Genomic DNA, 27,049 nt, shown 5'->3' on the forward strand with positions numbered 1-27,049 from the left:
TGCTCCGTTCCAAGGCCCCGCAAAAAAAAAAATAGCATGTCCTATTCTTGTCCGTTTTGCGGACAAGAATAGGCATGTCTACAATGGGCCGCCCGTTCCGAAAATTGCGGAAGGCACACGGGCGGCTTCCGTTTTTTTGCGGAACCGCGGTTTGCGGACCGCAAAGAACGTCACTGTCGTGTGCATGTAGCCTTTGGCATACAAAATGATCTAAATGTAAGCCAGCAAGGAAGCTGTCTTACATTTAGAACTGGCGCTGGATGCGCTGAAATTATGGAGAGGCCAGCGCCTCTACATAACTTCGGCGGAACCGGCACATGGGTTTATTAAGACCGGCGCCTAAAACGCTGGTCTGAATAAATGACCCCCATAATATTTAGAGTAGCTTTGTAACCTAAAGATTAAAGGGGTATTCCAACCCTCACAGATCACACTGGTCAGAACCCCATGATCTAACAGGTACAGGGAAGGTTGTTTTACTGTTCTCACAATGAATTTACTGAAGCTGTAAATTGTTCTCCATTTTTCATCAGTTGTATAAGACGCACTTTATTTATTTTTTCAGGGGTCATGTTTTGTCTCTTTCAATTCATCCATCTGGAAAGCTAGCATTATCGGTCGGCACAGATAAAACCTTAAGGTGAGTATGTCTTATTCAAAGGAAGCATAAGCTGTATGAAGGCTATCCAGAAATTGTAATCCCTGTCCACTGTGTATGTTCATTAGCTTCATCTTATATCTTGAATGTATGTTAATTGTATTGGCACAGGCTGTGTAACCTTTTCAGTCCCTGCCATCCACGCCAATAATCCTGGAGTAGGTAGCAGAGACTTAGCACAGACTGTGTGCCAGATCACAGCGCACTGACTGGCCAGGCTACTGCTGTAACGGCCCGAACTAGAGTTAACTCCAATCCCGGCCTTTTAACTCCACTCAATGCGGTCAATAGTGACTGCAGCATTTTGGCAGTTAGACAGAGGTATGAGGCTCCCTGTTACCATCGGCCCCTCACAAATGCAATCGCTGGGTGCTGATGCATTGTCATGGCAGCCAGGGGTCTAAAAGACCTGCCGTAACTGTATGTTCTACTACAGACACAGCCTAATAGACAGCCTGTCCAGTAACAGGCTATAGTGATAATGCTCTCTGACCCCATCTTTAGTTAAAATACCCCTTTTAACGTGGCTGAAAGCTTCAATGATGTGTGAGTTAGTGCATGATGTATGAGGTGATATTGTACTACATCTGCATGTTTTTCTCTAGTCACCCACTCTATGCAATCTTCCTAGAATGGCTTTTAACACAGTTGCATTTTTACAGGGATTTTCCCATGCCACCACTTTATGATCAGCAGCATTCCTGAGAATGTAAGGGATGCATTTTTGGCTGCTTCTCGTTCCATGTTTTCCCTGCGCAGCAATGCAATGGTCACCCAACTGTGCAGGCGAGTGCAGCCTGCCTCGTTTACTTGAGGGGCTGTTCTGCAGTTCCCCACACAGTAGGTGGCTATGAAGTGGATGCAACTTTAGACTAAGGCTTGGTGATTTTGCATGTCCAACTGAGAGCCGCCATTTGCGCCAGATCTCCAAAACGGATATGTGAACGCAGCCTTACTTGGCACTGTAGTTCCACATTACCACAGATCCGTCTTGGTCTGTAATCAGTGGGACCTTAACAACATTTACTCCAGTCGTCATGAACACGCTGAAGAACTGCAGGTGATACTACTTGTGCAATATGGCTTGCCTTAGATGGCACCAAAAATATTGTTAGGTCAGCACTACTCACTGGAGTCCCAGTTTTCCAATTCGTGGTGGTGCCTGCAGCGTTGGATCCCGGTCTGTGGGTTCCCGTGATAAATAACAAACAGAAGAAGCCGCGGCACTCAGAAGGATAAATTCCAATTTCTTTTATTTCACCTCTTGTGGCAACGTTTCGACCAAACGGTCTTTATCAAGCACCCTTGATAAAGACCGTTTGGTCGAAACGTTGCCACAAGAGGTGAAATAAAAGAAATTGGAATTTATCCTTCTGAGTGCCGCGGCTTCTTCTGTTTGCCTTAGATGGTGAATCCTAGTGCTGTGAAGAAGTATCACCTGTGGTTCTTCACGTTTAACAATGTGCATCCATTAGGATGGTGGACACACAGAACATGTAAAGCACTTTAGGAAAATTTCACTTCACTTAACCCTTAGGATACCGGAGGTTTTTTCGTTTTTGCGTATTCATTTTTCTTCCCTATCTTCCTTGGGCCATACATTTTTTATATTTCTGTTCACATAGCTATATGAGGGCTTTTTTTGCGGAACTTTTTAATGCCACCATTAATTATGGCATAAAATGTAGTGGGAACTAGTAAAGAAATTCTAAATGGGGTGGAATTGGAGGAAAAAGGCAATTCCTCCACAGTTTTATGGGTTTTGTTCCCACGGCGTTTAGTTTTGCGGCAGAACTGACCTATTCCCTTCATTCTCTGGGTCAGTACGATTACAACAATACCCCATATGTATATATATTTTTTATGTCTAAATAGTGTAAAAATACATTTAAACTTTGATATAAAATAATATATATTTGACATCACCATATTCTGACCTTTTATAACTTTTTTATACTTATGTTTTCTGAGCTGTTTGTGGGCTCATTTTTTGTGGGACAATCCGTAGTTTTTATTGATACCAATTTGGAGTGTGCATGACTTTTTGATCACATTTTATAATATTTGTTTGGGTAAGAGAAGCAATGAAAAAATGGCAAATTGGCCATTTTTACCCTTTTTTCCGTTACGCCATTCGCTGCGGTGATACCCATGATGTTCTTAGCCGTGCTCTTAGCCAGGGATAAGGAACTCAAGTTCTCGCGAGATTCGCGAGAACTTGAGCTTTTACACATCCCGAGGTGTGCGCCATCTTGGAGTCCCCGGGGGAGAGGATCACAGTGGCGGCATAGGCGATCCTCTCCGCCGGGGACTCCCAAGATGGCGCATGCCTCGGGATGTGTAAAAGCTCAAGTTCTCGTGAATCTCGCGAGAACTTTAGTTCCTTCTCCCTGGCTAATTGGATGCGCTCTTAGCCAGGAAGAAGAAAACTGCGCCCTGTACAAATTCTAGTTACCGCCTACTCTAACCGAATCGCCTCATTAGCATATGAGGTGCCAGAACTACCCGAGACCACAGCAGGCGAAAGGGGGGGGGGGGGGTCCTCTGAAAAAATAATAATCGGAAATACATCACTGGGGGCCACACTGTTAGTTAATGTAACTGTTTCTATGCATGTTTTTTGGTGAAAGGTCCTCTTTAAGTAATGGGCGACTATGTTAAGCACAGTGTAAGTTAATACGTTGATATTATTTCTTTACTGTCTAATTGATAAGTCATGTTAGAAGAGGGAAAATGGGAGAGGGGCATGTGATCCACAGATCATACAGCTGAAGCTTAACTTGTTTTCTTTTATATAGGACCTGGAACCTTGTTGAGGGCCGTTCGGCCTTTATTAAAAACATAAAGCAAAGTAAGTCCTCGAAATCTTACTCGTTCATATGCAAAACAATTTATTAAAGGGGTATCCCAGCTAAAGCATCTATTGGCAATGGTCTGGTGCCACCAGCAATCATACATTTATCACATATCCTATAAATAGGTGTTAAAGGGTTGGTCCAGTCTAGGAGCCGACAACCCCAATGGTATGAACCTGTATCCAACTGAAAAAGACTTGCTTATCTGTCTGCTGTCCCACTATTGCTGATGCCCCATTCCCGCTGGGCTGGAAGCAGCTTAGTCTTATGACCGCTGTGGCCAATAACTGCCCTCAGCAGTCACATGTGCTAGAATGGCACGTCCTTGCTAATGACGTGCCTTTCTTGCGCATGTGACTGCCAACAGCGATCACGTGACCAAGTCGCTTCTAGTCTCCTGGGAAAAGGACAGTGCTGCAGGACACAGATTCTAACCATTGGGGTTGTCGGCTCTAGGCTGGATTTGAGTTAGGGATACCCCTTTATCTTTGCTTTTCCAATATTGTGACTCAAATGTAATTATCATTCTTGCGGTGAAAGAGAGAAATATATACCGTATATATTTACATATTATACTAGTAAGCTAGTGTGCTATTGTAGAGCCACGTATTGACAGATTTTTTGCCTGCAGTGGTTACTTTTCATATATTTAAAGAGGACCTTTTACCACCCCTGACATGCCTGTTTTAATAGCTACATACATTCCTCATATAATAACAATTTTGGAACATTTATTCTTATAGCTCTATGTTATGCAAATCTTTATTATTTCTACTAGAAGTTATGAATGAATTGCTAGCAGTCTGCAGTAAGGGTACAGAGGGGTGGTAACCAGTTGGGAGTGTGTACTAGGGTTGGACGATATCCAAAATATTCAGACTATAACGATATTAAATAATTTATCGATAAATACCTGTTTAAAAGAAAAAAACACAAGGAGACGTTACACTGTGTGGGGGCAGCCACAAGGAGACGTTACACTGTGTGGGGGCAGCCACAAGGAGACGTTACACTGTGTGGGGGCAGCCACAAGGAGACGTTACACTGTGTGGGGGCAGCCACAAGGAGACGTTACACGGTGTGGGGGCAGCCACAAGGAGACGTTACACTGTGTGGGGGCAGCCACAAGGAGACGTTACACTGTGTGGGGGCAGCCACAAGGAGACGTTACACTGTGTGGGGGCAGCCACAAGGAGACGTTACACTGTGTGGGGGCAGCCACAAGGAGACGTTACACTGTGTGGGGGCAGCCACAAGGAGACGTTACACTGTGTGGGGGCAGCCACAAGGAGACGTTACACTGTGTGGGGGCAGCCACAAGGAGACGTTACACTGTGTGGGGGCAGCCACAAGGAGACGTTACACTGTGTGGGGGCAGCCACAAGGAGACGTTACACTGTGTGGGGGCAGCCACAAGGAGACGTTACACTGTGTGGGGGCAGCCACAAGGAGACGTTACACTGTGTGGGGGCAGCCACAAGGAGACGTTACACTGTGTGGGGGCAGCCACAAGGAGACGTTACACTGTGTGGGGGCAGCCACAAGGAGACGTTACACTGTGTGGGGGCAGCCACAAGGAGACGTTACACTGTGTGGGGGCAGCCACAAGGAGACGTTACACTGTGTGGGGGCAGCCACAAGGAGACGTTACAATAATACTTTACTATATACTTTTCCCGCGGCTGCCTCGCTTGTGTGCTCCGATTCGGACATCAGATATCGGTGGGCGGAGATTTGAATATGGGAGCAAGGAGGAGGGAGAGGCGGGGCCTGCGGGAAGTAATAAGTTTGTAATTTTGTCACCAGAGCAAACGAGCGAGGCAGCCGCAGGAAAAGTCTCTCCAGAGACACACAATACTCACACAGGGTTCGCCACATAGAATAGGCACGGGTGGGTGACGGACGGTGATGTCAGATGGTGGGTGGAGTCTGGAGACTTGACTAAGGGAGGCGGAGCAAGAAGGAGCCAGGAGCGAGTGGAAGTAATGTTTGTACTCAGCGCTGTGCAGGGGTGGGCGGACGCAGATTTAGAAGCGGTCAGCGCACATGACCGCTTTTAATGACGTCACAAAATACTGCGGTAATTAGGAAACAGCGATATCGCCATATCGCCGTTTTTTTAAAAACCGCGGTATATCGTGATACCGGTTTATCGCCCAACCCTAGTGTGTACCTGCACGGACACCCTCTATCCAGTCAGTGCTGCCATTTTCCATCTGTTCAGGTACACCCCCCATCTTGGTTACCTCCCCTCTGTACCCTTACTGTAGACTGCTAGTAATTCATTACTTCTAGTAGAAATAATAAAGGGATGACACAACATACATAAGAATAGATGTTCCATTGTTATTACATGGGGAATGCCTGAAGCTATTAAAACAGGCATGTCAGGAGTGGTGAAAGGTCCTCTTTAAGCCCTGTGCAAGCAGATAGTAAGTGTGTAATAGCTATAACATAAAGAACTTTAACAATGTTCTGCTCCTGAGTCAGGTCACACGCAATGATCCTGTTGGGGTGGGTTCAGACATGGTGTTGCTGCAAAAATCAATATAAGCAATTAATCATACTTACCTGTTGAATCGCTCTCAGCCCAATCGCTACCATTCTGGTCCTACTCCATGTCTGTTTTCAGGGCTGCAGAGATGACATCACATGACAATCCTTGACTTCTGCAGCCAATCACTGTCCCCAGAGGTAAACTAAATTCCAGTTATTGACTGCAGTAGTCAAATGTTAACATGATGTAAGCTCTGCAGCCCTGTAGACAAATGCTGGAGGGCAGCATTGTATCGTTGAGCAGTTCAACATTTGAGATGCATATTTAGTTATTTTAAACTGCACCCGGCATGCGCCCCACTTTTTCCTACTCTTGGAAACCCCTTTAAGCATGAGCACAGATTATGCTTAGCTGTCATACAGTAAGTGTAAGGCTTTATTAACATCACATTTTTGTCCCACTTTTTTGCCTCTTGAAACCTTAATTTGTGGCCGGCTATCATTTCAATAAAAAAAAAAAACTGATCAGAAAATAAAAAATAGAAGATCAGTAGGCATCATTTGGCATCCTCTTCTGGATTTGGTTAAAAAAATAAAATAAAATTTGCATGAAAAACTTCCTCATATTTCCAAAAATCTGTTCCTAATGGTGGATTCATTCATCAGTATTATGTCTCATTTTTCAACACTTTTGTGTATTTTACGTTTGCGTTTTTTGGTTAACCAAAAATCATGCCGAAAATGCAGGGCACACAGGCATTGCAGGGCACACCATCCACAAAATGCCACTGAAAAAAATCCATAAAAACACTTGAACGATGGGAAAAACTCAGTTTGTATGGCGTTTTTTCAATGCACTAAACATGCCAGGCATAATTTGTGAATGGGCTCTAATGCGACAGATGGAAAGAACCAGTCTTGCGATTCATTTAGTTTTTGGACTAACCCCATTCATGTCCTGAGATCCACTTCCTCTAATGTCTTGCCTCTCCCAACCTTTCCACTTATCTTCAGTTTTACTTCTAAAACCATCTTGATGTCATTACTTTTACTTCTGCTCCCTACAAGTTTTCCCCTCACCCATGACAGCACCCATGCGACTAGAACCTCCCATCCAGGACAGAAAACCTGAAGAGATAAAATGGTTCACACCACCACCACACCTCAGTTAAGGTTTCCTGTCCTCCGGATAGGAGGTACCTGAAGAGTTCCCTCTTTTTTTTTAGGTTCTCACCTTGGGGGCCTGGGGAAGGTCCAGGTCTACAACACTGTAACTGGACCTATCCCTGGCGGCGTAAGTCTCCTGGGGGAGCCGTCACCTAAGTCTATCCTGCCTCCTCCCAAGCCTCATTGGGGAGCCGCTGTGGCCGTGTTCAGGCGGCTCCCAGTCCATAGTAGTGCAGTGGCTGGCATCCCACTACCTAAATTGGCGGAGAGTGTTCCCGATGCGCTCTGCGCATACACGCCGGCGCGGCTTCCGGCGCATTGAGTCCGTTTCCGGCAGCGCTGACCGCAAGGGGGAGGGCTCACCTGCCTCATGGATTAGGTGTTTTTTGGGTGTTAAAGGGAGCTGAAGCTCGTAACAAGTCGGCAGCAGGAGGGAACAGCCAGCCTTGGTGCGTACACAGTGCTGTGCAGAATCTGGAGCCTGGTGACGCCGCACGCGCCGATCCCTTGGAACCCTCGAGCCCACAAGCCCGTTAAAAACGCCTAAGAAATCTTCCGGCAAAACTAAACATAAAGAATGTGGAGAATGTAGAGTAGCGTTGTCAGCTTCATATGCTAAACCACTGTCAAGCTTGTATAGATAAGTTAGTCATGGAAGAATCCCATAGCTTATCTAAAACCATTAAGGCCTTGGTACGATCTGAAGTTAAGTCTTCCTTTAAATCCTTCAGTCGGGGCCGTCAAAAATCACCAGAAAGGCGTACCTATAACATGGACTCTGATTCTGATCTTTCTAGGGAAGACGGAGACATAGAATCAGGTCAGGATTTATCTTCTGATTTTATGTTTTCAGATGAGGATTCAGCGGGGAAAGCGCTATTTCCACCTGAAAATACAGAGCCTTTGTTAAAAGCCATAAAAACCACGATGCAATTGGAGGACGTAAAACAGCCTAAAACTATCGCTGACCAGGTTTTTGAGGGCCTTGGCCCTAAACGCCATAGAGTTTTCTCTGTTCATAAGAACATAGAAGCACTGATTAAGAAAGATTAGAAAAACCCTGACAGAATTTTTTTTTATACCGAATTCTGTTAAGAGAAAATATCCATTTGAAGAGTCAGTGGCGGGCGTATGGGACAGAGCTCCTTCTGTAGATGCCCCTGTAGCTAAAATAGCCAAAAAATCGTCTCTTCCATTTGAGGATTTAGGCTATTTAGGAGATCCTTTAGATAAGTGCAGACGTTTATCTTAAACGTACTTGGGAATGCGCCTCTACAAGTCTCAGGCCGGCCATTGCCGCCTCTTGGGTCTCCAGGTTATTAAGGCTATGGTTAGGTCAACTAGAATCTCCTATTAGAGACAAATATGAAGGAGAGTGAACTGCGCATGCACAGCCACCCCACCTTTATTTCTATGGGGCCGCCGAAAATAGCCGAGCGTTGGCTCGGCTATTGCCGTCTGCCCCATAGAAATGAATGGGAGCATGGGCCGCGCATGCGCGGCACGCTCCTATTCACTTCTATGGGAGAGGCGGGGATTAGGGACCCGCACCTATCAGACAGTGGGGGCATATCCTAACGATATGCCCCCATTGTCTAAGATAGGAATACCCTTTTAAGACCATTGTCTCCTCCCTGGGGTTTGAATACTGTTCTTTCGGCCCTATCTCAGAAGCCTTTTGAACCATTAAGCGAAATCTCTATCAATATGCTTTCTTTTAAAATGGCCTTCCTTCTAGCAATAACCTTGGCTAGACGGGTATCTGAGATTCAAGCTTTTTCTGCCTTCCCTCCCTATACCATGGTTTTGGAGGATAAAGTGATCATTAGACCAATTCCATCTTTCCAGCCCAAGGTGGTCTCAGATTTTCACAGAAGTCAGGATGTGATACTTCCCTCTTTTACCCCAGATCCAGTCACTGCGTTAAGAAGAAAAATGTCATTGCCTAGATGTCAGGAGGAGTCTAGTGTTTTACCTAGATTCCACATCACCTTGGAGGGTAGATGAAAATCTCCTTATCCAGTTTCAGGGAAAGTGTAGGGGCCACAAAGTTTCCATTAGTGTTATTGCTAGATTGGTTTAGAATGCTATTTCTCTTGCCTATTCTTCCCTTAGCCTGCCTCCTCCAACGGGGTTTGGGGCTCATTCTACCAGGGTCATTGTGACCTCTTGGGCGGAGGCTTCTTTGGCCCAGATTTGTAAAGCCGCTACTTGGAGCTCTCCCCATACTTTTTTTTTTAGACATTACAGACTGCATCTAGATTCAGATGCGGCCTTTGGGAGGAAAGTGCTACAAGCTGTAGTCCCCCCGTCCCCCTAATTTTTCTTATAGTTTAGTCTTGCATTGGTGAGGGAAAAACAATAATTTCTCTTACCGGTAATTGTTTAATTGTTTTTCTTGAAACCCATAACTGCACCCCAAAAATTAATAAATATATATATATATATATATCACATGCTGACTCTGGGGTATGTCACCATCGTTCCCTCTTGCTCCTCCTTGTTTTTATCGAGTGTGATTAAAGAGCTTTAAAGCAGATGATGTATATTGGTGCCACTTATACTTATATTTTGGATTATGTTGGTTTGCATGAAATTACTGTAAATTATATACATAATCATGTATCACTGTATCTGTTTCCGTATATTTTCACTGATATAATCACCATGCACTGATCTATGTATTGATTTGTACACTAATTGTGAATATTAATTATTACTATGTTGTAATCATGTACACCTATTTATAATGTGCACTTGCTATTGTGTTTTGATGCTTCAGAAAGGCTCTGGATTTGGAGCCGAAACGTTGCGCCACTGTGGCCCATTAAATTATCTTTATTTGTACCATTGGAGTTGCTGTCCGTTTCCAATTTTATATATATATATATATATATTTGATAGAGCTTCTTTCCCATGGGAAATTAAGAGGAGTTACCGTGCGCTCCTCCTACTGGTAAGTGAAAGGTCTATGCGGCGCATTGCCTATAGCACAGACCTTTCACTTACCAGTAGGAGGAGCGCCCGGCCGGTCACAGACATCGCAGGTAAGTATAATGCTTCTAAAATTGCTATGTAACCATGGCAGCCAGGAATGCAGTAGTGTCCTGGTTGCCATGGTTACCGATTGGAGTCCCAGCGATTAAACTAGGACTCCAATCGGAACTCTCCGCTGCCACCAATGATGGGGGGTCGGTCATTTTAATTAGGGGGGGGAGGGGGTGCTGGCCGCACTGGCCACCAATGAGTTAAAAACAGGGGAGGGAGGGGGGGCCGGCCGCACTGGCCACCAATGAGTTAAAAACAGGGGGGGGAGGGAGGGGGGCCGGCCGCACTGGCCACCAATGAGTTAAAAACAGGGGGGGCGGCCGCACTGGCCACCAATGAGTTAAATACAGGGGAGGGGGGGAGGGTCTGCTGCCTGGCAGCACTTGCCAGGCAGCAGGGGGCAGTCATGTACACAGTTCTTTTAGTATATTCTAACTTGAAGCGTCCCCATCACCATGGGAACGCCTCTGTGTTAGAATATACTGTCGGATCTGAGTTTTCACAAAGTGAAAAATCAGATCTGAAATAAACAGTTATGCAGACGGATCTGTTCTGAACGGATGCAAGCGTTTGCATTATAGAAGCGGATCCGTCTGTACAGACACCAGACGGATCCGCTCCTAACGCAAGTGTGAAAGTAGCCTAAGAGCAATTATTGTTTTCCACATGGATCTGATCACATATGCCAGGCTGAAGACCAAGTCCATTCCCTTTTAAACTAGTGCTCAGTGGGATCTGCACCATAGTTCATACAGTGCAGATTTTACATCTGCATCGCAGGAAAAAAATGAATGAACACGTCAGATCTTGAGGTGGTATCCACACACGAATTAGCCCCATTGAATGTGTGGATCCATGGATGAAATAGGAGTGTCGGACTTGGATTTCTTCCTTGGATTCTCCTTCAGATCAGCACTTTTAGATCCTCGAGGTTCAGTGAGAAAATTTTATTTAATGGGCAAGTGGGTATTGGATATTTTTGAAATAACGCTCTAATCTTTGAAAGCTATTAGGTAATCTATGCACCAGGAATGAAAACTCAGACCATGTGGTTACCAGGCACCTTAGGAACAATGGTGAGCCGGCTCTTCACTATTGGATTTCGAGCTCGGTTGTTTATACAGTAGTGCTCCTGTGATCTATTCCCCTATTGGCAGGATTCTGCCATCCATGTTTGTCAGTAGCATGGCTGATCTATATGTGGTCCCCCTAGGCCTTATTACGAGCTATGTATAATGTCTGGGGAGTTAATATGCCAGTCGCAGCTGTAGGTTGCTGAAACTCTACTGCTTATTATTGAAAATGAATGGGCCATTACAACTGTTATATAGACAGAAGGCTATGCGTCACCATTTTTTTTAATCAGTATTTAGAAGCCAAAACCAGGAGAGGAACCTATGTCGAAAAACTATAATGGAAAAATATGTGCCTCTTACATATTTTGGACCCATATGCAAAATACTGACCAAATATTGACAGCGTGAAAGCAGCCTAACAGAGCTGTAACCTTTAAAGAGCATCTGACAGCAAGATCAACCCATTTAAACCAGGCATAGTGCCTCGTAAGGTTGACCCTGCTGATTCCAACGATAGCAGCAGCACATTCTCTGTGCTTGCCCCAACACCAACCAACAGCGCAAGCGCGAGATCGACAAGCTCAGGTGAGATGTCTTGCTCTGTCAGTCAAGGGGTAGTGTCTTCAGCAGTGGGATGCTGACAAACTGGTGCTCTGAGGGCTTAAAGAATCACTCACTTGTCAAACATTTTTTGGTCATAGAGACATATCAAAAGTTTAGGTTGTTGGGGGTCTCAGCACTATAATCTCTGGAACGAGAGGAGAGAAATATTTTTTTGAAAAGTTGGTGCCCTTGGGGCTCCAAGAATCCTCATTAGTATTTTACAAGAAATAGATTTTTCTCCTGAATGACGCAACATAGAAGAATAAATAAGGTATCGTTGGATTCAGCAGGGTCAGCCCTACCAGCGTGTGTCTGCTGACAGATGCTCTTTAATAAAAGGCTTTATATTGCAGTGTATCATAGAATTAGAATCTTTGTAGCCGGGTACATTGCAGCAATTATAGACTGGATCTATTTCCTTACCTAGGGTAATACTAGTAAATTTTCTTTTCCTTACAGATGCCCATATAGTTCAGTGGTGTCCTAGTGGGGAGAAGTATGTTGTGGTAATGCATGACAAGGTGGATGTCTACAAGCTTGAAACTGCATCAGTTATTGGCACAATCCAGAATCCAAAGAGGATATCTTCGATACAATTTATTACTGTAAGCAAACGTAGCCTGTTTCATGCTCTTCCTTTTTTACTTTTCCTGCCAGTTTTTCTTTCTTTCCCCATAATGCAATATAACACGACACCCGCTTTCAGCAGAAAGTTCTCCAGACTCCCTTGTAATCCTACATGCATGTATTGTCGGCGTGTACATGTTTTCTGCCATATTGATCTCACAGATGCCTGATTTTAGTTTTCCTGGACTGTGGACTGTCCCCACACAATTATCTAATATCAGCTTAAAGGGAGTCTGGCCATATACAGTGCTTACCTGGCTCTGTAGCACACTTATACAGGATTGTAACGGTACCTTTGTTCTTTTCTTTAGACTTGCACCAGCAGGAAAAACTAAGTTTTCTCGCCCATATTCCTTGGGGGACACAGGAAACCATGGGTATAGCTCTGCTCCCTAGGAGGCGTGACACTAAGTGAAAGCTGTAAGCCCCTCCTCCATCAGCTATACCCTTCAGCCTGGAGAGAGAGACTGCCAGTTTTTTGCTTAGTGTCCAAGGAGGCAAGACACTCCCTGCTTAGGCAGGGTTGCTTTCCTATAATTTTTTTTTTTTTTTTTTGCGTTATTTGTTTTTAATTCGGTTTTTTTCTACTTGCAGGGACAACAGAGGCGCACTAGACCCCTGTTTCTCCCGGGGTTGAGTTGCGCCAGTGCCAGTAATGCTGCACTGCCGCCTCCCCCACAGAAGACAAGGTGGACCAGGGCAGCCTCGCTCCCCTGCGTCCCGCCAGCTCAAGGGTCGCCCGCACGCCAAGTCCCTCCCCCGGCTTCCTGCCACTGCGGTGCCAGTAGCTGAAGGGGCGACCCTGCTGGACGGATTGAGGGTGAAGACAGCGGATGGTGAGAGTGGCTGCTCCAGCCCCCCCCCCCCTTTTTCCTCTCCCTCCCACCGCTGCTACGTCTACGCTTGAAGACTCAAGCGTTTTTTCCATACATCATCAATGTTGTGGCCACCTGGTCGTCCCCACCCAAGGTGGACCCCCCTGTGGCCCGTCTGTCAAAGAACACGGCCATCCCTGTTCCCGACGGGTCCTCTCTTCAGTCAGCGGAGGACCGTCGCATGGAGACCCTTTCCAAGGGCATTTTTGCTGCCTCCGGTTCTGCCCTCAGACCAGTTTTTGCTTCTGCCTGGGCAGGTAAAGCAATCTCTGCTTGGGGTGTGCAGCTGGAGCAGGAGTTGGACTCGGACGTCCCCATCCAGGACCTACGTTCCTTGTCCCAGCTTATTGTTCGGGCTGGGAATTTTGTTTGCGAGGCCTCCCTTGATGCGGGAGCCCTTATAGCACGCTCCTCCGCCCTGGCCGTTTCCGTCAGGAGGGAACTCTGGCTGAAGGTTTGGAAAGCGGACGCTGCCTCCAAACGTTCCTTGGCGGGGCTACCTTTTGCGGGGTCCGCCTAGACGAGTTTATTTCGGAGGCCACGGGTGGTAAAAGCACCCATCTTCCTCAACCCCAAGCCAGGGGCGCCCCCCGCGGACGCCCTGGTGCGTCTCGTTTTCGGTCCTCCTGCAGGACCTCTGGGGCTCCCCCCGCAGCTGCCGCTTCGGCCCCTCCCCAGGATAAGCGTAGGAAGCCGTTTTTTCGGGCGCAGGCCGCAGGCTGCCCGCACACCCGCAGCAAAGCAGTCCTCTGCCTGAAGGTGCGCCCCCACCCACCCGGGTGGGGGGCCGGCTCCTCCTTTTCAGGGACGTCTGGATGGCTCACGTCTCCGACGCCTGGGCTCTCGAAATTGTGTCTTCTGGATACAAAATCGAATTCGCGTCCTTCCCTCCAGATCGGTTCTTTCGCTCCCGCCCGCCGCGGGACCCGAAAAGCGCGGCCGCGTTCTCCGCGGCTGTTCAAGCCTTACTGGACAGGGGGGTGATTACCCCCGTTCCTCTAGAGGAAAGGTTCCAAGGGTTCTATTCGAACCTCTTTGTAGTTCCCAAGAAGGGAGGTTCAGTGCGGCCCATTTTGGACCTCAAAAGGCTCAACCGTTTTCTCCTCCTTCGACGGTTTCGGATGGAGTCCCTGCGTTCCGCGGTGGCTTCCCTGGAGCGGGGAGATTTCATGTCTTCCATCGATATACAGGATGCCTACCTCCATGTTCCGGTAGCCCGGTGTCACCATCGCTTCCTCCGATTCGCCGTGGGGGACCTTCACTTCCAATTTGTCGCCCTTCCCTTTGGGCTGGCAACAGCCCCCCGGGTGTTCACCAAGGTCCTGGCCCCGGTTTTGGCCTTACTCCGCTCCAGGGGTGTTTTTCTGCTACCGTACTTGGACGATATCCTCATCAAGGCTCCGTCCCTTTCTCAAGCGGTTGCCAGCGTGGATCTCACTCTAGAGACCCTGGCGAGGTTCGGTTGGGTCATCAACTTCCCCAAGTCCTCCCTTCCCCCCTCCAGACAACTGGTCTTCCTGGGAATGCTTTTAGACACGGGAGCGGCGGAGGTACGTCTTCCCTCGGAAAAACGACTGACCCTCCGTCGGGCGATTCGGGGTCTCCTTCTCCACCGTCGACCGTCCTTCCGCTTCTGCATGCGGGTCTTGGGGTAGATGGTTGCCTGCTTCGAGGCGATCCCATTTGCGCAGTTTCACTCCCGCCCTCTCCAACGGGCGATCCTCTCCTCCTGGGACAAATCGCCGGAGTCTCTGGACCATCCCTTCCGTCTATCGCCGCCGGTGCGGTCATCTCTCCGCTGGTGGTTACAGGCCCCTCTTCTGGGCAAGTCCTTTCTGCCGCTCAACTGGTTGGTGGTTACAACCGATGCCAGTCTCTTGGGCTGGGGAGGCGTGTTTCCTCCCCGATCTGTCCAGGGCATTTGGTCTCCATCGGAGTCCAAACTCTCGATCAATGTCCTGGAGCTGAGAGCGGCCCTTCTGTCTCTGCGACACTGGACTCATCTGCTGAGGGGTCATCCAGTTCGTGTGCAATCGGACAACGCCACGGCCGTGGCGTACATAAACCACCAGTGGGGCACTCGCAGCGATGCGGGAGGTCACCAGCATTCTCCGTTGGGCGGAAGCCCACGTCCCGGCTCTATCTGCAATTTTTATTCCAGGGGTGGACAATTGGGCGGCGGACTTCCTCAGTCGCACCACCGTCGACCCCGGCGAGTGGTCTCTTCACCCGGAGGTGTTCGAGGCCATTTGCCTTCGTTGGGGCATGCCGGACGTGGACCTCATGGCCTCCAAGTTCAATCACAAGGTCCCCGCCTATCTGTCCAGGGCCAGGGATCCGGGAGCTTGCGGAGCAGACGCCCTCGTTCTTCCTTGGCGAGGCTTCGCGCGTCCATACATATTCCCTCCCATCCCACTCCTGCCCAAGGTCCTTCGGAAGATCGCGGCGGAAGGCGTCTCGGTGATTCTGGTCGCTCCGGACTGGCCCCGCCGGTCTTGGTACGCCGACCTCATGCTGCTCCTGGCAGACGCGCCCTGGCCGCTGCCCGCCAGGGAAGATCTTCTCTCTCGGGGACCGATCTTCCACCCGCGTTTAAGGTCCCTACGTTTGACGGCGTGGTTGTTGAGACCACCGTCCTGACACGTAGGGGTTTTTCTGCGGACGTCGTCCGCACCATGATCCGCGCCCGTAAGCCGTCCTCTTCTAGGATCTATTATCGGACCTGGAGGACCTATTTGGGGTTCTGTGCCGATCTGGGGATTCCTCCGCTCCGCTTTTCTCTCCCCACCGTTTTGTCCTTCCTTCAGAGTGGCCTTGCCCAAGGTCTGGGTCTTAGTTCTTTGAAGGGTCAGGTGTCTGCGCTGTCCATTTTGTTTCAGCGCCCACTGGCCCCCCTTGGTCCTGTCAAGACTTTCCTTCAGGGCGTGGCTCACGCGGTTCCTCCGTACCGCCCTCCGGTACCGCCCTGGGACCTGAACCTGGTTCTCTCAGCGCTCCAGGCTTCTCCTTTCGAGCCTCTGCGGACTGTTTCCTTGCGGCTTCTGTCCTGCAAGGTTATTTTCCTTGTAGCCGTCACCTCTCTTCGGAGGGTGTCCGAATTGGCTGCACTCTCCTGTCTGGAACCTTTCCTAGTGTTCCACCAGGACAAGGTGGTTCTTTGTCCGGTCCCTTCCTTCCTTCCTAAGGTGGTCTCCGCCTTTCATCTGAACGAGGACATCGTTCTCCCCTCCTTGTGTCCTTCCCCTTCCCACCCCCGGGAGAGGAAGCTTCATCGCCTGGACGTTGTCAGGGCGCTCAAGGTTTACCTGGAGGTAACCAGCTCTTTCAGGCGTACTGACTCGCTCTTTGTGGTTCCGGAGGGGTCGCGCAGAGGGATGGCGGCGTCCAAAGTTGCTATCGCCCGTTTTGTCAAGATGGCTGTTACTGAGGCTTATCTCGCCGAGGGCAAGGTTCCGCCCCTTGGTGTTACCGCTCACTCCACTAGAGCGGTCGGGGCTTCCTGGGCTCAGAGGAATCGGGCTTCTACGGAGCAGATTTGCAAGGCGGCCACTTGGTCCTCCTTGCACACCTTCACCAAGTTCTACAGGGTGCATACTCATGCGTCGGCTGACGCTGCTTTAGGCCGTCTGGTGTTGCAGGCGGCAGTTGATTGATGCCTCTGGGTGTTGGTCTAGTTTGTTCTGGTCCCTCCCTTCTGGGACTGCTCTGGAACGTCCCATGGTTTCCTGTGTCCCCCAAGGAATATGGGCGAGAAAAGGAGACTTTTGTATAACTTACCAGTAAAGTCTCTTTCTCGCTCTTCCTTGGGGGACACAGCACCCGCCCTTCATTTGGGTTTACAGTTGTGGTTCCGGCTTGGTTGCCCCCGTTGGGGCTTGACAGTTCTTTTTTCCGGTTGGTGGTTATCTTTCACTACTTGGACACGCAACTGGCAGTCTCTCTCTCCAGGCTGAAGGGTATAGCTGATGGAGGAGGGGCTTACAGCTTTCACTTAGTGTCACGCCTCCTAGGGAGCAGAGCTATACCCATGGTTTCCTGTGTCCCCCAAGGAAGAGCGAGAAAGAGACTTTACTGGTAAGTTATACAAAAGTCTCCTTTTTAATTCATATGCAAATGAGCACCCGCAAGTGCCCAGGGGCGGCGTTCAGTGTGTAAGTGCCCAGGCTGCTCTGCCTTCTTTTCACTTTACTCCTCCCCAGCCTCTGCCTTTGCCCGCCCTCTAAGTCCGGACCTATCCATGAGGCAAGAGACTTGGAGGGCGGGCAAAGGCAGAGACTGAGGAGGAGTAAAGTGAAAAGAAGGCAGAGCAGCCTGGGCACTTACACACTGAACGCCGCCCCTGGGCACTTGCGAGTGCTCATTTGCATATGAATTAAACTTAGTTTTTCCTGCTGGTGCAAGTCTAAAGAAAAGAACAAAGGTACCGTTACAATCCTGTATAAGTGTGCTACAGAGCCAGGTAAGCACTGTATATGGCCATATGGAGGTGACAGACTCCTTTTAAGTGCTCATGCGCACAAACGTAAGAGCTCAGTGCCTGTATTGCGGACCGTAAACAGCAGGTCGCAATATACGGGCACTGGCCGCGTGCACTTTATGCTGCGGATGTGGACCCATGGACTTGAATGAGTCCTTGATCCGCAGGATACGACCAGAGCGGAGGCATGGATCGGAAGCACTACGAAGCGCTTCCATGGGCTTTCGAGTCCGTGCCTCCGCACCGCAAAAAGATAGAACATGTTTGAAGAGGCCTTGAGCACTGTAGTCTCATCCTAAGCCATGTGACATCTCTTTCTAAGCTATCAGTCAAATGGCCTAGTTGCAGCTCAGCATCATTCAAGTCAATAGGGCTGAGCTGCAATACCAAGCACTTCCACTATATGATGTATGGAGCAGTCCTTGGAAAGATGTCGGGAGCGTGCATCACTCGCCATAGCTTAGGTGAGCCCAGCAACTCCCTGAAACAGCTGTTTGGCTGGGATTCCGGGACGTGGACCACCCCCGCTGATGTGATAATGATCTATCCTAAGGACAAGTCATCATTATTGTTTCCAGGATAACCCCTTTGAACAAAACAAAAAAACGCTCTTCTCACCATTCCCTTGCTGCTCCTATCCACATGCTTAATGGACCCTACTGGTTTTGATGCTCAAAAATTACCAGCTCATTCGGTCACTTAGGAGGGGGTCAACTCAGAAAAGCACAAGCAGGTGGAGCAGGGCTATAGAGGGAAGCATTATTATGTTGGTCCATGGCACCCATGTAAAATGTATGTATGTGTGTGACAGAAGATGGCTTCTGGTGCTGCAGGTCGTTTGGGGCCAGGGAATATAATTTAATTATTTCACAATGTGTCCAAATTAGATCTCAGTGTGTCTATAGTACATTGAATATATGATATGTGGATGCTAGCTCTGCCCTCAGCGTGCTGATGTCTTGCTCTTTCAATCAAGGGGAGGAGGGAGTGTGCAGAGCACAGCGGGTGTTACAAAGCAGTGCTCAGCGGATTCAGTCCTGCCTCCTGGTGCTTCAACTTCTCATTTGTATATGAATAAAATGGCAGATTTCTCTGCAGCTATTTATCATACCGACAAAGGAAAGTATAGTTTTAATCAGCATGATGAGCCCTACCAGGCGGGGTATACCTGGTTTAGGGTCGATCCTGGTGACAGCGCCTCTTTAATCATTCTTACATAAATATGACAACAGCTCTCTGTATTTTATTGCTTGCCATTATCGTGAATACAGATGTGTGTATGGTAATGTGAACTACTAGACATTTACATCCTGCTGAAGAATTTTCCTAAAACCCAAGATACTTTCCTTATCACTTAGACTTTGTGTGTAAATTTCTTTGAAATTCTGCATTAATATTATAGCAGTTTTGATCGCTGACTTTCATCATTTATTTACTATGAAGCTATTAAAATGTTTGGCTTCGGAAGGCATCCGGCAAGGATACAAATAAGACAATGTAACTTGTCCTTAATTCTTAATCACAGGATACAGTCCTGGCTGTGGCTGGAGATGATGATCTTATCAGGATATATGACACAGACTCCCAAAAATGCCTCTGCGAGTTTAAAGCTCATGAAACCAGGTAAGCTTGATTTCCCCCTCCCTATTCTTTTACCTATGAATGTAATTTATTTTTATTATTATTCAAGCGCCATTCATTCCATAGCGCTGTACATATGATAAGCGGCGCACATACATAATACAGACAATTGCACTAATCATAAACAAGACGAGTTACAAACTGGTACAGAAGGAGAGAGGGCCCTGCCTGTGAGGGCTTACAATCTACATGGTATGGGAGAAGGACACAGTAGGTGCGGGTGAAGTTGGTCATGGCGGTATAGAGGCAGCAGGGTCACTGGTTGTAGGCTGGTCTGAAGAGGTGGGTTTTCAGGTTTCTTTTGAAGGATTCCACTGTAGGTGAGAGTCTGATATGTTGGGGTAGCGAGTTCCAGAGTATGGGGGATGCACGGGAGAAATCTTGGAGGCGATTGTGGGAAGAGGTGATAAGAGGAGAGAAGGAGGCCTTGTGAGGATCGGAGAGTGCGTGTGAGGATGTATCGGGAAAGTAGCTCAGAGATGTAGGGAGGGGACAGGTTATGGACGGCCTTGTATCTATTTGTTAGTACTTTGAAGTGAATTCGCTGGGCAATCCGGAGCCAGTGAAGGGATTGGCAGAGGGGAGAGGCAGAGGAGTAATAGGGTGAGAGGTGAATTAGTCGGGCAGCAGAGTTGAGGATAGATTGGAGGGGTGCGAGAGTGCTAGATGGAAGGCCACAGAGGAGAGTGTTGCAGTAGTCTAGGCGGGAGATGAGGGCATGTACAAGCATTTTCAAAGTTAAGGAAAGTGCGGATGCGGGAGATGTTTTTGAGTTGGAGGCGGCAGGTGGTGGAAAGGGCTTGGATGTGCGGTCGAAAGGAAAGGGCAGAATCCAATGTCATTCCAAGGCAGCGGACTTGGTTGACCGGGGATAGTGTGCAGCCATTGATCGTGATAGATAGGTCTGTTGGGGGGCTTGAGCAAGATGGGGGAAAGATGATGAATTCTATTTTATCCATGTTAAGTTTTAGAAAGCCAAAGGCGAAAAAGGATGATATAGAAGATAGACATTGTGGGATTCATGAAAGTAAGGTAGTGATGTCTGGACCAGAGAGGTAGATTTGTGTGTCGTCAGCATAAAAGTGATACTGAAAGCCATGGGACTCTATGAGCTGTCCCAGGCCGAAAGTGTAGATCGAGAAGAGCAGGGGTCCTAAGACAGAGTCTTGCGGGACACCAACAGAGAGGGAATGAGACGAGGAGGTGGTGCGGGAGTGGGAGACACAAAATGTCTGTTCTGTGAGGTATGATGTGATCCAGGAGAGGGCCAGGTCAGTGATGCCAAGAGATGAGAGAGTTTGCAACAGAAGGGAGTGGTCAACAGTGTCGAAGGCAGGTCAAGGAGAAGGAGGACAGAGTAATGTTTTTTGGTTTTGGCTGTTAGTAGGTCATTGGTGACTTTGGTGAGGGCAGTCTCAGTCGAATGGTGGGGTCGGAAGCCAGATTGTAGGCGGTGAAAGAGGGAGCAGGAGGAGAGGTAAGAGGACAGTTCAGAATGGACATGTTGTTCAAGTAGCTTTGAGGCATACGGAAGAAGTGCTATGGGGCGATAACTGGATAAAGCAGATGGGTCAAGTGAAGGCTTTTTGAGGATGGGTGTGATGGTAGCATGTTTAAAAGCAGAGGGGAAGACACCAGAGGTTAGTGATAGGTTGAAGAGATGAGTTAGGGCTGGGATAAACACTGTGGTGAGGTTAGGGATGAGGTGGGATGGGATTGGGTCAAGTGCACAGGTGGTCAGATGAGATCTGGAGAGTAGAGTGGAGCGTTTTTCTTCTGTAATGGTGGAGAAGCGGGTTTTGGGAGAAGAGGACTGAGCAGTTGTGTTAGAGGGTCCATGGGGACTGTGTACTGAAGCTTTCTCTGATGTTGACTATCTTTTGTTTGAAGTATTTGACAAAGTCCTCAGCTGAGATGAGAGGAGAGGGTGGGGGCGCTGGGGGACGGAGAAGAGAGTTTAAGTGTTAAAAAGTTGTTTAGGGCTGTGAGCCAGGGAAGATATGAGAGATGAGAAGAAGGCCTGTTTTGCATCAGCGAGTGAGGATTTGAATATGAGGAGGGATTGCTTGTATGCGGTGAAGTGATCTTTAGAATGGGATTTCTTCCATCGCCGCTCAGCAGCCCTGGAAGCTTGTCTGAGTTTTTTGATCAGGTTGGTGTGCCAGGGTTGTCTGTTAATTTTTCGGGTTTTGTTGTGTGTGAGGGGGGCAACAGTGTCCAGAGCTGTACTTATTGTGGTGTTATATAGGGTGGTGGCAGCATCTGGGTCTTGGAGGGAACAGGGCGCTGCAGAAGAGACCAATGAAGAGAAGGTGAGTAGGTTGTGGTCGGATAGGGGGAGAGGCGAATTAGAAAGGTTAGATAGGGAGCAGAGGCGGGTAAAGATGAGATCTAGAGCAGGGATGCTCAACCTGCGGCCCTCCAGCTGTTGTAAAACTACAACTCCCACGATGCCCTTCTGTAGGATGATAGCTGTAGGCTGTCAGGGAATGATGGGAGTTGTAGTTTTGCAACAGCTGGAAGGCCACAGGTTGAGCATGGCTGATCTAGAGTGTGACCATCTCTGTGGATGGGAGCTGAAGACCACTGTGATAGGCCGAAGGAGGAAGAGAGTGACAGGAGTTTAGAGGCGGCCGAGTGGCAGGTGTCAATAGGGATGTTAAAGTCACCCATGATGATAGTGGGGATGTCGGCAGAAAGGAAGTGTAGTAGCCAGGTGTTAAAGTGGTCAAGAAAGATGGTGGCTGGGCCTGGGGGGCGGTAAATGACGGCTACTTGAAGGTTGGAGGGACTAATTTTTCAATATGTTCCCTTTTTCAACAGAGTGAAAAGCCTCTACTATTTTGACTATAAAGGATCTCCGATTATGGTGTCCTCATCAAGTGATGGTTATGTTAAAATATGGAGATTAGATTTAAAGAAGGTGAGAAAAAAAGAGCATGTTTTTGGTCCATATAAAGTACATTGCATTTAATGTGTAGAATTTTTGCAGCACTTGAGAATGGGTACCCTCAGTACATACTATGTGTTACTGTGCATACAGGTACCTTGTGTTGCAGGGGAGTACATGGAGCAGGCTCAGGAAATGGTGCCTGCTGTGTATTAGGGGCCGTTCTCACGGCAGGTTTTACCGCAGAATTTTTACACCAAAATCCTGCCAGTAGTTGTCTTTTCTGCCTCCCATTAATTTCAGTGGGAAGCAGTGCTGAGGATCGGGGAGCGGCAGCTTAAAGGGCTTCTGTCACCCCCCATTGTGCAATTTTCATTAGCCGACATTAGCTATTTGCTAATGTCAGCTGAGTGCAATCATACATGTCCTACCTTTGTCTGTGGCTTATTTCTTGTAAAAATCATACTTTTATCATATGCAAATTTCTTCACTACCAGCAAGTTGGGCGTGTACTTGCTGGTAGCCGCCGCATCTGCCGCGTCTAGACACGCCCCATCTCCTCTTGATAGACAGGGCCAGCGAGCGCTCTCCTCTTTCCGCTGGCCCCGTCTGCTGCTGAATTCCTGCGCCGTAACGTTCCTTGATCGGCGCAGGCGTTTGCCAGCTCCTTCCTCAGTGCGCCTGCGCCGATTATGTCACACTACACCCAGAAGAGAAGACTGCCGGCATCAGCGATAATCGGCAGTTTTCTCTTCCGGGTGTAGTGTGACGTAATCGGCGCAGGCGCGCTGAGGAAGAAGCTGGCAAGCGCGCGTCCTTCACTCAGTATGCATGCGCCGATCGAGGAACGTTACGGCGCGGGAATTCAGCAGCAGACGGGGCCAGCGGGAGGAAGAGAGCGCTCGCTGGCCCTGTCGATCAAGAGCAGATGGGGCGTGCCTAGAAGCGGCAGATGTGGCGGCTACCAGCAAGTACACGCCCAACTTGCTGGTAGTGAAGAAATTTGCATATGATAAAAGGGTGGATTTGATTTAAATCAAACTGATTTAAATCACTAGTTAGTAAGGCTTGATTTAAATCATAGTTTTCTACATAAAGACTAATTCTTGCTGGTAAATTTATAATATGCAAGTAGATTTTTTGAATAACAACTTTTCATATTAGTTTGAAAAAAGTATGATTTTTACAAGAAATAAGCCACAGACAAAGGTAGGACATGTATGATTGCACTCAGCTGACATTAGCAAATAGCTTATGTCGGCTAATGAAAATTGCACAATGGGGGGTGACAGAAGCCCTTTAAAGCCGCGGCTGTGCCGAGAATGGGCGTGTCTCTTCTCGGTGAACTTTCAGCCACAACTCTGCGATCCTCAGCACTGCATCCATTGAAATGAATGGGAGGCAGAAAAGACGCAGCTGCCTCTGAAACTTCAGCATAGGTGTCTGCGCCAAAGTTCCACAGTAAAAGATGCTGTGTGAACATACCCTTACAGAGGACACTCTGTAGACGGAACCCGGGATTGAGGATGACACAGCTCCCCCACCATTTATTAGACAAGTGCTTGTATTTTCCGGTTTCCTAGTGGGACAAAAGAAACAAAACTTTCATCAAATTTTCCAAAAATGTAAAAAAAAAAATGTTAAAAGTTCAGAAAATCCTTTCTTAAATATACTGTATAAAAAATCTATTGCAGCGGAGGAATGGGTTTAGGTTGCATGGATGGCAATGAAAAGCAGTTTTTACTCCCCAAAAAACGGTTTGACAGACTAAGCACATAGTCCCAGTTATAGTTTTTAATTTATCTCGGACTACAATAGGATAGGAAAAAGATGGAGATTCTCTTTAGATTGTGGGCATCTGCCATGATTACTGTTTTCAAGTTAACATCACCAGTGTGTTTTGCACATTGCACCAAGCCAGCTGTACATCATCCTGCATTCCAAATTGAAAACAGATTCCACCAAATGGAGCCCCCTCATACCTCTCACCTTCAGAGGCAGGACCCCCATTCAGTTAGTCGCTAGCTGCATCCTAGTGTGCTTCACGGGGAGAGATATTGCGCCCCGGTCGCAGGGGGGATCTTCCTCGGCCAGGGGTGTGGATACAGGGGAAGGTATTTGTAACAGAACATATGATAAATATATGTAACTTTAATCTGCCGATTCCTAAGATACAGGCAAAAGCCATAACGTAGCGTTGTATTGGCAGACTGACCTCTTAGATTGCGGTGATGTGGAAATAAAGGGGGGGATTTATCAAAAGAAAATTGATTCAGATTCCACCTTTCATGTTTCTTTGGAAAATGACAGACTCGCTCTGATTGGTTGCTAGGGGCAACTAGCCCAATTTTCCTTTGCACGTTTTGATAAATTTCCCCATAGTCATAGATGTTATTATTTTATTTAATAGGTGAATGCTGCACCTACATTGCTTTGTGAAGTTAGCACATCCGCTCGGCTTACATGTCTCTCAGTATGGTGTCCTGGAGTCATCGACAACAAAACAGAAGCAGCAGACCCGGAAGCCCCAGCTGGTAAGCGGATTTTTTTTTTCTAGGACTGTTACGCCTCACTGCTGTGTGCCGTAAATGCACATTTTTGTATCTGAAAAATGTATTTTTGTAGTTGGGTATTTTTTTAGCACTTTCCAGCCCAATAATACATTAATTAGATTTTCTGCAGATTTATTAGATTTTGTACCTCTGGTTTCATAACGGGCCTCTAATGGCTAGTTAACACTCCCTGTTTATCCTTGTTAAAGGGTTTGTTTCACCTCAAACATTGGTGGCATATTGCTACCAATGTGATGCGCACCTGTCTCTAGAACGTAGCCTGGAAAATGAACCAGAGCGGCACCGCGCATGTGCAGCCGTAATCCATTCATTACTATGGCAGTGCTGAAAATAGCCGAGTGCTGGCTCGGCTATTTCCGGCAGTTTCATAGAAGTGAATGGAGGGGTGCCATGGTTGCGCAGTGCTCTCTCCATTCATTTTTATTGGATTTCTGAAAATAGCGGAGTTCACCGCTCCGCTGCGCATGCGCAGTTTGTTCGTCTTCACTTTGGGTGTTCCATTCTAGAGATAGGTAACAGTCCCAGAGGTCGGACCCTCACCTCTCTAACATAGGTGACATATCCTAGCGTATATGCCACCAGTGTTGGAGGTGGGACAACTCTTTTAATTAATCAGGGCTACTTATAACCCACTTTTGATCTTTCCCTGATGGCCCTGTGCATCATAAAAAGGCGGCAAATAAAATTTTGAGCATGTACCTGTCCACATGCCATGGAATGACATTATGATGCATGGTTGACTTTATACCGTTTGCCTGTTTGGTCTAAATCTTGTTTGATTTCCAGAAAAAGAATCAGGATCTCCCAAGAAGAAAAGAAAGGCCCCCAAGGAGCAAACTGAGGAAATAAGCACAGAACAACAAAGCGAGAGCCAAGTAGTGCACAAGAGGAAACGTACGAAAGAACTAAAAAAGAAACAAAATTAAGGACTAAACTTCTAATCTGAATAGGTTTTATTCCCCATCCCATTGAAGTAGTGGCAGTACACAAAGTAAAACATTTTGTGATTAATGACATTGGTTTTCCTTTTTTGAACTCCCTCTGTTTAGATCTCAAGTTATGCCAGTTGTACAGAGACTCCATCCAGAATAAGTTTATTGGGGAAAAGTCTACAACTGAAGGGGGCTCTAGTACAGTGTTGGGCTGCCTCTAGCCTGGATACAACATGAGATATGGTTGTGTATGGAGGCATATAGGTTCTGTATGGTATCCCCTGGCACATTTGCTGTCAGATGTCACAGCTAGGCCTGTAGATCCTGCACACTTGCTGGTCCTATAAATGCTCGATTGCCGATAAATCTGGCGACCGGGCAGGCTAAGGAAGTGTTCAATCTGGTGCAGACATTTTTCAGAAACCTTTGCTGTGTGTGGACGAGCATTATCCTGAAGAAAAATGCCAGTTGGAAGCTCTGCCATGAGACGCAACACATGTGGCTGCAGGACGTCCTGCACATATTGCTGAGCTGTTAGTGTTCCTCGTATCACTACTAGGGGTGACCGACTGTCATATGTAATGCCATACCCAACTGTCATATGTAATGGATCCACAGATCATCACACCAGCAGTCATGGTAGAGTGTGTCTCCACAGCAAAGGCAATATTGAAGCTCTTACCACGAGGCCTCCATACTCAAACCCAGCCGTTGAAGGATCCCAAACAGAACCTGGATTTGTAAAGATTATATGGTTCTAGTCTGTAGAAGTCCAGTTTCTAGTTCACAACACCCCTGCATGCCCAGTTTTGCAGCAATCCAATATTTGTATCTGGGTGTGTTATTTTTTTTCATCAGTGAGTGTACTATATGCGAGAAAAAAATCTGACCATTACCATACCCGAATAAACTGGTAGATTAGGGACAATGGATGTGTATGTAATGATAGAAGGGGTGTATGGAGTGAGCTCACTCCATACGCAGTGGGTGCTGACTTTGTAAGGCAGTGACCGGAGAGAACTCAAAACACGGTCATTTAACCCCCTCAAATGCTTTGGTCAACAGTAACTCATCTATATTGTTAGACAGAGGGCGCAGGCTCCCTCTCTGCTTTGCTCGCAGCCTACCTCC

The 27,049-nt window shown here is 47.6% G+C and overlaps 1 protein-coding gene across 1 annotated transcript in view; it reads left to right on the plus strand.

The window, feature by feature from the left end:
• PAK1IP1 (PAK1 interacting protein 1) overlaps window positions 1–26,000 on the plus strand; it is a 38,908-nt gene extending 12,908 nt beyond the window's left edge. The window contains exons 4-10 of the mRNA XM_040433221.1: window positions 566–640; window positions 3,457–3,509; window positions 12,363–12,508; window positions 19,408–19,505; window positions 22,347–22,446; window positions 24,824–24,947; window positions 25,773–26,000. Of these exons, the coding sequence (XP_040289155.1) occupies window positions 566–640; window positions 3,457–3,509; window positions 12,363–12,508; window positions 19,408–19,505; window positions 22,347–22,446; window positions 24,824–24,947; window positions 25,773–25,912 (736 nt within the window). The 3' untranslated portion in view covers window positions 25,913–26,000. The remainder of the gene's footprint in view (window positions 1–565; window positions 641–3,456; window positions 3,510–12,362; window positions 12,509–19,407; window positions 19,506–22,346; window positions 22,447–24,823; window positions 24,948–25,772) is intronic.
• Window positions 26,001–27,049: the final 1,049 nt, after the last annotated feature.

This window comes from Bufo bufo, chromosome 5, assembly GCF_905171765.1.
Source record: "Bufo bufo chromosome 5, aBufBuf1.1, whole genome shotgun sequence".
Classification (NCBI taxonomy): domain Eukaryota; kingdom Metazoa; phylum Chordata; class Amphibia; order Anura; family Bufonidae; genus Bufo; species Bufo bufo.